This window comes from Phacochoerus africanus, chromosome 15, assembly GCF_016906955.1.
Source record: "Phacochoerus africanus isolate WHEZ1 chromosome 15, ROS_Pafr_v1, whole genome shotgun sequence".
Classification (NCBI taxonomy): Eukaryota; Metazoa; Chordata; class Mammalia; order Artiodactyla; family Suidae; genus Phacochoerus; species Phacochoerus africanus.
The window spans coordinates 107,736,181-107,749,980 of NC_062558.1; the positions used below are offsets into that span (position 1 = coordinate 107,736,181).

The following is a 13,800-nucleotide window of genomic DNA, read 5'->3' on the forward strand; positions in this document are numbered from 1 at the left end:
AAAACAATAATAATATTTTCTGAGTGTATATTGTGCTCCAAGCACTGGACTGAGAACTTTACATAAATTAGTGCATTTAATTCTCATAACAACCCAATTTTCAGATGAGAAAAGTAAGGTCTAAAGTACCTAAGTAACTTAGCAAAATTTCATAGTGCCAGTAATGGGTCTGGGTTTTCAGTACAAGTAGTCTGCTCTCAAGCCCATACAGGTAATATCTACATCACAGTCTCTACATCTTACTTCAGAAGGCAAAAAGCATATGACATTTTTAAATGACAATGAGATATAGTTCACATACCATATAGTTCATCCATTTAAATTGTATAGTTCAGTGGTTTTTAATATATTCACAGCATTGTGCAGCCATCACCACAGTTAACATTTTGTAACATTTTAGTCACCCCTCCAACAGAAACCATCTTCCTATTAACAGTTATTCCTCACATGTGCAGGTACATGTTTTTATTTCTCTTGGGTGTGTACCTAGGAATGGAATAGCTGGCTCACATGGTAACTCAGTGCTTAATATTTTGAGGAGCTGCCATATGGTTTTCCAAAGCAGCTGCGCCATTTTGTATTCCCTGCAGAGCATATAATATTTAATCTAAGAATCTCTTTTTTAAAAGATTAAAAATAAAAAACTAAACTTTGTACTGGAAAGAATAAATCCCGGCTATCAGGAAAAGTCATTCCCAGACCAATTATTTTCTGAAGGGGTTCCAGATAACTGGGGTTTTTCTGAACTATTAATGAAGAGGAATAGTAATGATAACTACTTCATAGGCTTGCCATGAGGACTGGATGAGTGGATATGTGTAAAATACTTAGAACATTGCCTGTACTTAGTAAGTACAGTGTAAGAGTTAGCTAGTAGTAGTAGCAGTGGTGGTGGTAGTAGTAGTTAGTGGTGGTGGTAGTAGTAGTAGCAGAGGTGATAGTAGTAGTAGTAGCAGTGGTAGTAGTAGTAGTAGTTGGTGGTAGTGGTGGTAGCAGTAGTAGCAGTGGTAGTAGTAGTAGTAGTTAGTGGTGGTGGTGGTGGTAGTAGTAGTAGCAGTAGTAGCAGTGGTAGTAGTAGTGGTGGTGGTGGTGGTAGCAGTGATAGTAGTAGCAGTGGTAGTAGTAGTAGTAGTAGGTAGTGGTGGTGGTGGTAGCAGTAGTAGCAGTGGCAGCATTAGTAGTAGTTAGTGGTGGTGGTAGTAGTAGTAGTAGCAGTAGTAGCAGTGGTAGTAGTGGTGGTGGTGGTGGTGGTGGTAGTAGCAGTGGTGATAGTAGTAGTAGTAGCAGTGATAGCAGTAGTAGTTAGTGGTGGTGGTGGTAGCAGTAGTAGCAGTGGTAGTAGTAGTAGTAGTTAGTGGTGGTGGTGGTAGCAGTAGTAGCAGTGGTAGTAGTAGTAGTAGTTAGTGGTGGTGGTAGTAGTAGTAGTAGCAGTAGTAGTGGTTAGTGGTGGTGGTAGTTGTGGTAGTTTTAGTAGTGGTAGTAAAGTTGTAAACTATTTACTGTTTATACATAAACTCCCCAAGGAGTGTTACTGTGATTTACTGTTTAATATCCCTGTAGTGACCTGCCCTTATACATGCTCATGTTCTCTCAGCTTAAAAAATGAGAGGAAGGAGTTCCCATTGTGGAGCAGTGGAAACGAATCCAACTAGGAACCATGAGGTTGCGGGTTCGGTCCCTGCCCTTGCTCAGTGGGTTAAGGATCCAGCGTTGTCGTGAGCTGTGGTGTAGGTCACAGACGCGGCTCGGATCCTGCGTTGCTGTGGCTCTGGCATAAGCTGGCGGCAACAGCTCCGGTTAGACCCCTGGCCTGGGAACCTCCATATGCTGCAGGAGCGGCCCTAGAAAATGGCAAAAAAATAAAAATAAAAATAAAAGAGGGGAAGAAAAATGAGGAAGCATGGTTTGTATCCTTAAGTTCAAATCTTCCATTCCCCTTAGTTTCTTATTCTCACCAGAGAAAAGGTTTCTTGATATCCTTATAAAGGGCTGAAAACTCTAATGATAACTGCACTGAGTAGGGAGAAATTTGTGAAAACTGACAACAGGCTTATGAAGTTTTATATATATATGTATGTTATATATAAATGCATATGTATGTGTTTATCATATTGATAATTTCCTTAGGATGTAAAATTATTTGTTGTAAGAGATTGTGGTATAGGAGTTCCCATTGTGGTTCAGCAGAAGTGAATCTGACTAGTATTCATGAGGACGCAGGTTCAATCCCCGGCCTCACTTGGGGGATTAAGAATCTGGCGTTGCTGTGAGCTGTGGTGTAGGTTACAGACATGGCTTGGATCTGGCATGCTGTGGCTGTGGCGTAGGCCAGTGGCTACAGCTAGAATTTGACCCCTAGCCTAGGAATCTCCATATGCCGCGGGAGCGGCCCTAAAAAGACAAAAAAAAAAAAAAGAGAGAGAGAAAGTGGTGTATGTGTGTGTGTTGGCAAGATCTCTAATAACTCTCAAATATTTCCATTAGTTCTGCTTTAAATAATTCTGTTTGTTTTTAATTAGGATGAAAATGAATAAATATGATGAACAAAAACAACAGGAACTGTCAAAAATGTCTGAGACTGAGAAGAAAACTGAAGGAAAAGCATTTAAGAATGGAGAGAGACAGGAGGTATTTATATTGCAAAATAAGGAGTTCCCATCATGGCTCAATGGAAACAAATCAGACTAGGAAGCATGATGTTGTGGGTTTGATCCCTGGCCTCGCTCAGTGGGTTAAGGATCCGGTGTTTCTGTGAGCTGTGGTGTAGATTGAAGATGCGGCTCAGATCTAGTGTTGCTGTGGCTGTGGTGTAGGCCGGTGGCTACATCTCCGATTAGACCCCTAGCCTGGGAACCTCCATGTGCCACAGGTGTGGCCCTAAAAAGACAAAAGACAGTAAAAAATGAAACAAAACAAAACATTCAACTCATCTTAGTTATAATGTTTGTTTGGTAGAATAGAAAATCTTGGTATTTTTAGCAGTTACCCAACAAAATGGCAAATATAAGAAATAAAATTTTAATTTTAAGAAATTGTCTTAAGCAATAAACCTACATTATAAATTATATATTTGTTTTTCTGTTTCTAGAGCTTCCCATATTTAACTTCAGAATTTGCAGAAACAGTTACTGAAAGAATAAATCCAATTACCTTGATGCCACAGCTTTCTTTCACAGCAGATATAACAAACTCATCTAGGTGTTCACTGTAAGTGTTTTTAAAGGATGATTTCTTCATTATGTATTGTCTAGTAATTGTTTTTAATAAGATTACATTTCATGAGAGAGTGTCCTATGCCATGCACTTTGCTAAGTTTAAAAAATGTATCTGCACCTTTAATTGCTACCCTAGCTCTATGGTATTATCCTTATCTTAGAAATGGGGTCACATGACTAATTCATGACTGAGGTATGATGTAAACCAGTTTGGTTTGATGATTGGTTTTTGTTTTGCTAGGGTAGTAGTTTTTGTTTAGGTAGAGACGGTGGAATATAAAGCCACTATAAAACAAATAAGATTATATAGTCACCCTTGCTTGTTAAAGGACCCCCTGGTTTCCATAGAAAGTGTTCTGTATAGAAAGGGCCATCTGGGCAATTTTCTACTTTACAATGCAAACTTCCTTTCTTACCAGCTGTGGCTTTTTCCTTGAGCTTAAAGATTTCCACCCTACATCCATGCAAAAACAGGTATCAAGCCGGTCCTCATTTCTCCCATCTCTAGACCTTTGTGTCTCATCTGCCTTAAAGAGGATATGGCAATTTGAGCACTGAGCTAGGTACAACTTTTCAACGTCTCTGTCCCATGGCACACTTCATACCAGTTCATCTTTGAGTGCTGTGAATTTGCATCATTTAGCACAGTGTTGGGGGACAGTGGGTGCCCAATAAGCAGTCATGTTCATTAAATGAATGAATAGATAGTTAAATTTTTAAATTAGCATAAATAGCAGATTCAAAGGCAAATTAATCATTACCTTCTTTCTGCCTAGAGAAGTGCAGTAGTGAAGCAATGTTTTATTTGTTCTACACCTGCTTCCAAAAAGGGCCAAGATAGTTTATCCGTATAAGACACACATGCAGAAGGACCATCTAAATGAGGATAAGCGAATAGGAGCCATAAAATGGAAGTTGGAAGTAAAAAGAAGCAAGAAAAGGAGGAGATATTTGTGTTGGAAAGTCTAGGCTAAAACTTAGTGGAGGTCAAAACAAAAGGAAATATGATGCTTTATATCTTTTCAAAACTATTACTATCCTGTGGCATTGCTATTATTATCCATTTAAAATGTCCAGTTGAATAAGAATTGATTCTCTAGAAAAGAATAATATACTGATGTCAAGGATAGAGATGAAAGGAGTACAGTGATCAAAGAAAAGTTAAAAAGAGTTTACAAGTGAAGAAAAATGCAAGATTTTGTGAAGATAAATATCCCAAATTAACATATATCTTCATCAGTTCATAAAGTCATTATTTCAACTACTTTCAGAGGGAAATATAGGGAAAAATTTTACTAAGCTTTTCTTTAAAGGTAATTGGGAGGAAGGTCAAAAAATGCCAAAAGGAAGATAGAAAGAGTAAGCAATCTTTTGTCCCATAATCCTTTGAAAAGGTTACAGAAAAGATGGGCAAATTTGGGAGCAAGGAGATTCGGGCCCATAGGATAATTAGGGTAGAGAACAGAAGGGCATTTTATGTTTCAACCTAGGGCTTATCTTTCAACCAGTCTTCTACCTTCTGAAAAACAAGATCAGATCTTTAAACATCATTAGGTCAGTTGTCTTTCATCTGAGAAGATACTCAATAAATGTTCGTTGGGTGAGCCAATGAATAGATGAATGAAATTATATTTAGAATTTCATATCATTGAATGGATCAATTTTCCTAAAGCCTAAAGAGATTCACAGAGACCTGTAAGGGGACACAGCAAGCCTTGACTTAGAGCCACTTCCTTGAGGTTATTGAAAATGTGTGTGTGTGTGTGTGTGTGTGCGCACATGTGTGCACACACGCACCTGTCTGTGTCTGTGTGTGTCTTTCTTTTAAAAGTTAGACAATACTTTTGTATTCTTGATTCAAGCTCCCCACACCCATTCCTAAGTCCCTCAGTTTTCTCATAAGACATCTCATAATGGGTAAGTACCATAATCTCTTTAAGTTATAATTTAGTAAAATAAATGGCTGAATGATTTATAGTTCCTTACTCTTAGTTCTTTTTCTATTTTTGAGTAAATATCTATTTTTTAAAAATTTGAGTAGGAGAAGCTTTATAGACAAATATTATTGGGCTTAATGTTAGCATTTGTCCTCTAAAAGATCATATTTTAACATGTTGAGGTATATTTTGAAAAGAGTAATATTTTGTATCTAGTTTGCTTTTCAAGGGTCTGTTAAAGGTTTGTTTAATTTTAGGCATGAACAAAAGAGGAGAGCCAAAATTCAGAAGCTTAAATATTTTATTAAAATATTATACAACGATAAACAGGTTTCTTACACTTCAGTATCTCCCCTACAGTTTGATTTTAAAGTCATGTTTCAGCAAATTTTCAGTATTCAGTTAATATATTGGCCTGAAACACTTTGCCTGGAGGTATGCCTTTGTCATTTAATTTTTTACTTTATTTTATACCATGCATAATTTTAAATTTCTTGTTAAATACTGTTAAATGTAATAAGTTCTTTTATATTCAGAGGTGACTGATCTATACGGAAAGACAAGATAGTTATAAATATGGGGGTCCCCGTCTTGGTGCAGCAGAATCAAATCTGACTAGGAACCATGAGGTTGCAGGTTCAATCCCTGACCTCGCTCAGTGGGTTAAGGATCTGGCATTGCTGTGAGCTGTGGTGTAGGTCTCAGACACAGCTCGGATCTGGTGTTGCTGTGGCTCTGGTGTAGGCTGGCAGCAACAGCTCCAATTGGACCCTTAGCCTGGGAACCTCCATATGCCGTGGGTGCGGCCCTGAAAAGACAAAAGACAAAAAGAAACATATTTATAAATATTTGTAATTCATCAATAATCTTTTATGCTGTAAGTATAAAATTATTTGCTTTCTAGTTGTTTTAAATACTTCTATTCTTTCCTGCAAAAATTTGTGCCAACACATAATGCATGTACAGCATTTTGATTCATTTATTAGTGAGGTAGAAGAGAATTGTTAAAATTATGAGTAGTATAGCTATTGTAAGTGTTGAAAGATTTCTCCAGGTTGCCCCAGCCCTGATTGGTGATTTCAGTCTCTCGATGTATTTGTTCATATTTTAAAATTTTTTGGATCCCTTTAAGAATCTTATGAAAGAACACACAGACAGCAGACCTCTGATCCCTGCCCAAAGACCTCCACCATAAGAATCCTGCTCCAAAGGAAGAATTAAATAGGATGATGGAGAAAAATTAGAGTTGGTAAAGGAATGTAGACAAGAAGTCTTAATGGCTAAACTTGCATCTAGACCTGAAAGAAAAGTCACGAGAGAATAAAGATTTGTTTTTGTGAGTGTGAGGTCAAGTTTGAGGTGTGGGGAGAAGATTTTTATTACAAATATAAATCAAAGTTATTTCTACAGTGTACTATCCCTGATCAAAAGCTGTATTCATTTCGTTTCTCTTTCCTGTCAAGTTACTATCATCTTGAAATATACCTCTTTTGAAATTTCCCTTCAAAAAGTATACTGACTGTACTTTCTACTGTTATACCTAAAATAGTTTGTGATATAAAATCCAGCCACTAAAAGTTTAAAATCTGCCCCCCTCTAAACAACAAGGTCTTACTGTATAGTGCAAGGAACTATATATCCGATCTCCTGGGATATGTATGTATAACTGAGTCACTTTGCTGTACAGCAGAAATTGGCACAACATTGTAAATCAACCATACTATAATAAAAAAATAAAATAAAATTTGCCCCCCTCCCCAAATGGATAAGTGTGTATTTTGAATCCTTCATCATCCCATCAGTTAGTACGTGATCCTAACAAACTGAGAGGCAGGGGAAGAAAGGAATCTATCTAGGTAAATCACGCATTAGCAGCTGCAAACGTAAATAAATCCATATGCCCTAGAATAACAGATTCTAACCTACACTTCTAGTTTACTTTTTTTACATTCCCCTTCACTCTTTCTTCACTTCAGCCAAACAGAACCGCTTGTTTTTTCCCATAAGTCCTTGCAGTTTCCTACTTAGTGTTCTTGAAATTCTCGATTCTCCACGTACAATGCCCATTTTCATTCTTTTTTTTTAATTTATTTTTTTTCCCACTGTACAGCAAGGGGATCAAGTTATCCTTACATGGATACATTCCCCCCCCCTTTGTTCTGTTGCAATATGAGTATCTAGACATAGTTCTCAATGCTACTCAGCAGGATCTCCTTGTAAATCTATTCTAAGTTGTTTCTGATAAGCCCAAGTTCCCGATCCCTCCCACTCCCTCCCTCTCCCATCAGGCAGCCACAAGTCTATTTTCCAAGTCCATGATTTTCTTTTCTGTGGAGATGTTCGTTTGTGCCAGATATTAGATTCCAGTTATAAGTGATAGCATATGGTATTTGTCTTTGTCTTTCTGACTCATTTCACTCAGTATGAGATTCTCTAGTTCCATCCATGTTGCTGCAAATGACATTATGTCATTCTTTTCATTTTCATTCTTGACACTGCATCTCAGCCACACAGTCGTGCTGATAGCTGCCATTAGGGCACAGGTCTGTTTCCTGGGAGATTCCAGGTGGGATTCTCTACCTTTACATTTGCTCTGTCCAGGATCTAGCCTCCAGCTCCTCAGTCTCAGAAACTGGATTTGACATTTCTGGGAGAATGCATCTACAATACCTTACACAAATTCACAAGGCCAAGGATGATGTGTAAAATCAGAATGCCGGTTCAACATATGAGTATGCTTATCAGTTCACTGTCTCTTTTTAGGTAGTCAGTTTATAATCAGAATATTTTTTTTCAGACCTACATACTTTAAGTCCATTAGCTAGCCTCTACAAACCTTTCTGTATTAGGGACACCTTTGTCAGTGGGTCTAGTGCATTGACTTTTCACTCATGGGTGCAGTATTCAGATGACCTTAAAACTGTTTGCCACTTTGTCTTTCCTTATCTTCTGCTTTCTTGGCTAATCAGCTATCCCTTTGATTGGTACATTCTTTCTTCTCTTTCAAGGGCATTTACCACCCTGATTTCCTTCTTCTTGGAGGACATAGCACTGTTTCTCTAAGCACTGATAACACAGTATAAGTCAAAATAAGATTTTTCTATTGAAAAAAACTTAGGTTTGTAGTTATGGCGGTGATGGGCTTGTAGCAGAAAGCATGGCATACAGAATCAGAAGACCTGAGTTCAGTACCCAGTGGACATCTAGAGCACTCTCCTCAACAACTCCTGTACTCCTTCTGGGGCTTTTCCTCCCTCCCTGCCCCATAGCTTGTTTAACCAGTCCTTGGATTCCATGAGCCAACAAGTCTCCCTTTTTCTTAAGTGGTTCAACTTGGGTTTCTATCACTTTTAATAAAAAATAATATAGTTTCATGTAGAGACTCCATTTCTTCATTTATAAATGGATAAGTGGGAAGAATAAAGCCTACTTCCTATATTTTTTGTCAGGTTTAAATGAGATAAGGAACCTTAAAAGTGCTACTCCAAAGTAAGTTATTTGGGTGTTGTGTTATATATACTGTATTGGCAGAATTGTATTTGTAATCCTTTCATTCTGTTAATTTTCTTTGAAATCGGTGAAAGGCATTATACTTTTAAACACATAATGATTATCTATTTTTCTCAAGATCATGTGGATCAAATGTTATGAGCAATACCTATTTTACATTCTAGTATTTTAAAAAGCATTAAGTTAGTGATGGTCTTTATTATTTTAGTTTTTCTCCTATTTTGTACTTTCTGTGGGTTATCAATCATTCCTTTTATATTTAGGTTTATGAAATAAGTAAAAGGACAAGCTTACTGGCAAAGCTATATTTACCTTTACCTAACAACACAGAGCTGAAAAGCAAAACTGTTTTGGAATATGTAGAGTTTAGTTCTGATGAGCTAGTCATCCCTGCATACGGAGAAGTAGGAAGCAGTAAGTGTTTTAAAAGCATTTTTTCCCTCCTATTTTCTTCATGAGTTTTATATCCTAAGTGACTCTAGGTCAATTTATATGAATAAAAATCCTATATTTACAGTATGAGGGTAAAAATGAATTAAATTCTTCTTCTAGACATTAACCTAATTTCTTAAAACTTAGTCTTGAACCAGATCTTTAGGAAATTTAGAATTTGGAGTCAACCCCTGTGCTTTTCCTTCCTGGGTCACCTGAGACAGGAGCACTGTGCTCTCTGGAATGTGAGCTCTGGACCTGGGTGGGTAGCCTGCTTTGCCTCTGCCTGTCTTTTGGTAAAGCCTAAAGATGCTCCAGGACATGTTGGTTCATCCTTGAACTAAACAGGTGAGGGAGGAAGAGAGGGAGAGAGAAAGAGAGAAAGGGAGAGAGGAAAGAAGGGATGCCTTTTTTTTTTTTTTTTTGCTTTTTAGGGCTGCACCCTCAGCATATGGAGGTTCCCAGGCTAGGGGTTGAATCTGAGCTGTAGCTGCCCACCTACGCCACAGCTACAGCCACATAGGATCCAAGCCATGTTTGCGACCTACACCACAGCTCATGGCAACGCCGGATCCTTAACCCACTAAGCGAGGCCAGGGATGGAACTGGAGTCTTCATGGATACTAGTCGGGTTTGTTAACCACTGAGCCACGAAGGGAACTTAAGAAGGGATGCTTTTGCTTACGTGTTTTTCAATTGATTTTACTCCTTATGCAGTTAAATTTAAGTTAGCGTGTCTGACGGGATGCTGCTATTCTCCGCCTCTTCCATCTCCCTTCTCCTTCACCTTCCTAGAGGTTTTACAACGGCTCTGTCCCTCTCGTGAAAAAGGAAGGAAATATGAATGAGTGAACAAAGAGGAGAGAGAAGAAAATAAGTAGGTAGAGGAACTGGTGAAGGACAGAAAACGAGGGAGGAATGTAGTCTGCTTAGACAGAGTCCAGATGAAGCAGAAAGTTGGGTTGTGGAGACCCCGGAGAAAAGACTTGGCGTGACAATTTAGGGAGCACAGAGAACTTGGCAGATGTTTCCAGGAGCAGCATTAAGCTCTCTGGAGATTGAGAAAGAAAATGAGGAGAGGGAGAAAACTCGAGAATGTAGGAAAGGAGACAAAAACTATCTCTTTTTCTGCTGCCAGTGGTTTTTTCCTTGCTGAGAGCCACTCCTAGAAAGAATGATTTAAAAACTTTGAGTCAAAAGAAAGGGAAATAGAAATATTCATCTCTTTGTGTTCAGATGAATATTTTCCTCTCTCTTTGTGGTGTGTTTGAAGCTGTCTGCCTTGAAGGAGCTTAGATGGGAGGTGAGCCTGCGGTCAGCAAAAACTTGGTGTTTCTGGGAAACCACACTTAACAGATACTGCCTCACAGACTTTGCAAAACTTATGGTTTCCAAATGAGACAGGTTGGGGGGTGGGGGGATGCACTGAGGGTTTTGGATGGGCATACTCTAAAATTTGGTTGTGATGATTGTTGTACACCTATAAATGTAATAAAATTCATTAAGTATTGAAAACAAATAAATAAAAGCCAGGGGAAAAAAACTCTAATGTGCTCAGAAATTCATATGTTTTTAATAACTTTTATAAACAGATGTGCCCTTTCTTCTTGAGGGAAATGGAACAGAAGAACTTTGTCTTTTGACATCAGGAAAACTAAGCTATTCTCTATCATGGGCCTTAGATGAAAACGGTGTTCCTCTGACACCTGTGTCACAGTCGTTAAGATCTGCTTACTGCAGGTAATCAACTTCTTTGCTTGAAAAATGCCAGTCCTCAGCAAAGCATCATCCAAAACCTACAAAGGGGAAACCTCTAAAAACATTAGGAACAGTTTAGTTTACTTGGATGTTTTTTTTTTTAATTTGTATTTCTAAATATATACAATATGTATATATTTTATTTATAATCACCCTACTAAGGCAGTAAGTATCTTTATATGTATGAGAATCTCTCTCTTGAATGCTTAGGGTTAGAACCACATGGATGATGAGAGAGGCAGTCCTATAGCCCTTAAATAGTAGGCAAAGGCCAGGACTCCCAAGGATTTTATTTCTACTGCTTTTGTATTTCCCAGTCATTCTGGTTTTATGAAGGAATCATTTTTGTACTATCAATTTGCTGGAAGAAATTGCTGGACATAGAAATTTCATCCATATCCCAGGACTTCCTAGAAGAATTCTGATTAATTTCTAGACCACGCCCACAACCAGGTTACTAGAAGTACAGTAAAATGCTGTTAAAACAGTGATAATGCTGGGTTACATATTGTGCTATGTTTGAGTAAAATCTTGGAGTCAGATGTTGTTTCTACTTACTTTAAAGCTGGCTTTTATACAAGTAATTTGGAACTTTCCTTGGCCTCCTTTAGGATTCTGATGACATATTTATATCCTTTTCTTATATTTTCTTCAAGCTTTTCATCTCCCTATGCTATAAGTCTTTTGTATCCAAGAAGCCATCTATGCTTTAAAACAAAGAAAAATCCAAACATTTGATTAAACCCTAATAACTCTGGTTGTTTTTTCTGCTCAAGTCCTCCTATGGGTGGTCTGCTGGTCTGCATACATTGTCTCCACTTTTTTTTTTTTGTCTTTTGTCTTTTTTGTTGTTGTTGTTGTTGCTATTTCTTGGGCCGCTCCCGCGGCATATGGAGATTCCCAGGCGAAGGGTCCAATCGGAGCTGTAGCCACCGGCCTACGCCAGAGCCACAGCAACGCAGGATCTGAGCCGCGTCTGCAACCTACACCACAGCTCACGGCAACACCGGATCGTTAACCCACTGAGCAAGGCCAGGGACCAAACCCGCAACTTCATGGTTCCTAGTCGGATTCGTTATCTACTGCGCCACGACGGGAACTCCGTCTCCACTTTTTATTCACACATTTCCTCCTAACCCAACCCAGTTATTCCTGAAGGCTACCGGGGACCTCTGGCCATGTTCTTTCCTCCTTGTCCTGCTTCTTGAAGTGTCTTCTCCCACAGCTTCTGTAATGCTGCACTTCACAGTTCCAGTTACATGGGAACTCAAGTTTACAAAAGTTTGAAAGCAGTTCCCTGCAAGATTAGGACAGGTGACAGGTTTCAACAGGGTGAATTGCAGGAGAGGTTTTCAAAGTTCAGTTCCCTTTCTAAAGTTAACTAGAAGTAAAACTACAGCTGGGGCCTCTGAGATCAGAGAGGGAAGTTATAGAAGCTCTCCTCCTGTACAGCTGTGGGAGCCCGAGGACTGGTGAGGAGCAGTGGTTCTAGGAAACTGGGATGGGTGCCTTCACCAGAAGCCTCGTGAGAGTCAGAGCATGGAGCCAAAGGAGATCAGAAAGCACTCATTTGTTTATTCACTGTTTCACTCATTCACTCATTCATTTCATTCAGCAGCTGCTGATGGAGCTAAAGATAAAGCAGTGAACCAAAGGGAGATCTTAGAATGCTTTGATACCACATTAAGCACACCTCTCCAATCTCAGTTATTCTTGTTTAGAGGATTTATTTAACACATTTTAAAAACGTAAAACAGTTTTTCTTACACTCACTAGTTAGTTAAATTTTCTGACGTGGTTAATTGACTTTTATGTTTTCCTCTTTAAAATTTTGTTTAAATTTTTTATTTTATTTTATTTTTGCTTTTTAGGGTTGCACCTGCAGCACATGGAAGTTCCCAGGCTAGGGGTTGAATCAGAGCTGCAACTGCTGGCCTCTGCCACAGCCACAGCAATGCCAGATCCAAGCAGCATCTTTGACCTATACCACAGCTGATGGCAACACCAGATCCTTAGTCCACTGAGCAAGGCCAGGGATCAAAGCCACAGCCTCACAGATACTAGTTGGGTTTGTGAACCACAACAGGAACTCCTGCCCTCATTTTTTATCTCTTACAACTTTCATGCTGGATTTATTTTATTGCTTATCTCTCACAACCTTCATTCTGGATTTATTTTATTGCTTTCATGGAAACTAAATCATTAAATCATGGCTTTAGTTTAATCGTGGAAACTAAATTTAGTTTTATGGTTTAGTTTCCATGACTAGAAAACTAGTTTAGTCTTTGTATATCTGAAAAATGTATTTATTTTTTCCTCGTTCTCGAATAATGGTTTAGATTGACATAAAATTTGAGGCTGATATTTATTTTCCCTAAGCACTTTGAAGCTACAATTGCTTTCTCTTCTGGGATTTATCATAGCTTTTTCAAAGTCTGCTATCCTTGTTAATCCTGGTATTTTGTAGGTAGTGTGTCTTTTCTTCCTGGTATCTTTAAAACTTTTTTTTTTTTTTTTGCTTAATTCATAGAAACAAAGCCAGGGGCTAAGGGGAAGGAGAGATGGGGAGTATTGTTTAACAGGCACAGAATTTTTCTTTGGAATGGTGAAAAAAATTCTGAAAATAGGTAGTGATGGTGGTTGTACAACACTGAGTATACTGAATGCCACCAAATGGTATTACTTGCTTAGCATTCGGTTGTGAAGGAAGGTGTGCAGATGACAGAGGAATTTTGCCGTAGCCCACAGCTAAACACCTATAGGGACAGCTGGGGGAGTCATAGCAAGGGCGGGAAATGTTCTGAACTTTTATTACTTTCCCTGAGGCAGAAATAAGACTACCTTGAAATATAGTTTACAACTTAATTTTTTTTTAGGCTATAGTGGGATAAATTTCTTTCCCTAATCTATTCATTGACATTTAAACCCTATCCCAGCCTTTGTTCTCT

The 13,800-nt window shown here is 38.4% G+C and overlaps 1 protein-coding gene across 1 annotated transcript in view; it reads left to right on the forward strand.

Moving 5' to 3' along the window:
* The window catches only part of CC2D2B (coiled-coil and C2 domain containing 2B), a 91,357-nt gene that overhangs the window by 33,484 nt on the left and 44,073 nt on the right, over positions 1-13,800 (forward strand). Inside the window, exons 12-16 of the mRNA XM_047762256.1 lie at positions 2,520-2,628; positions 3,089-3,207; positions 5,410-5,587; positions 8,926-9,076; positions 10,687-10,834. Coding sequence (XP_047618212.1) covers positions 2,520-2,628; positions 3,089-3,207; positions 5,410-5,587; positions 8,926-9,076; positions 10,687-10,834 — 705 coding nt within the window. The remainder of the gene's footprint in view (positions 1-2,519; positions 2,629-3,088; positions 3,208-5,409; positions 5,588-8,925; positions 9,077-10,686; positions 10,835-13,800) is intronic.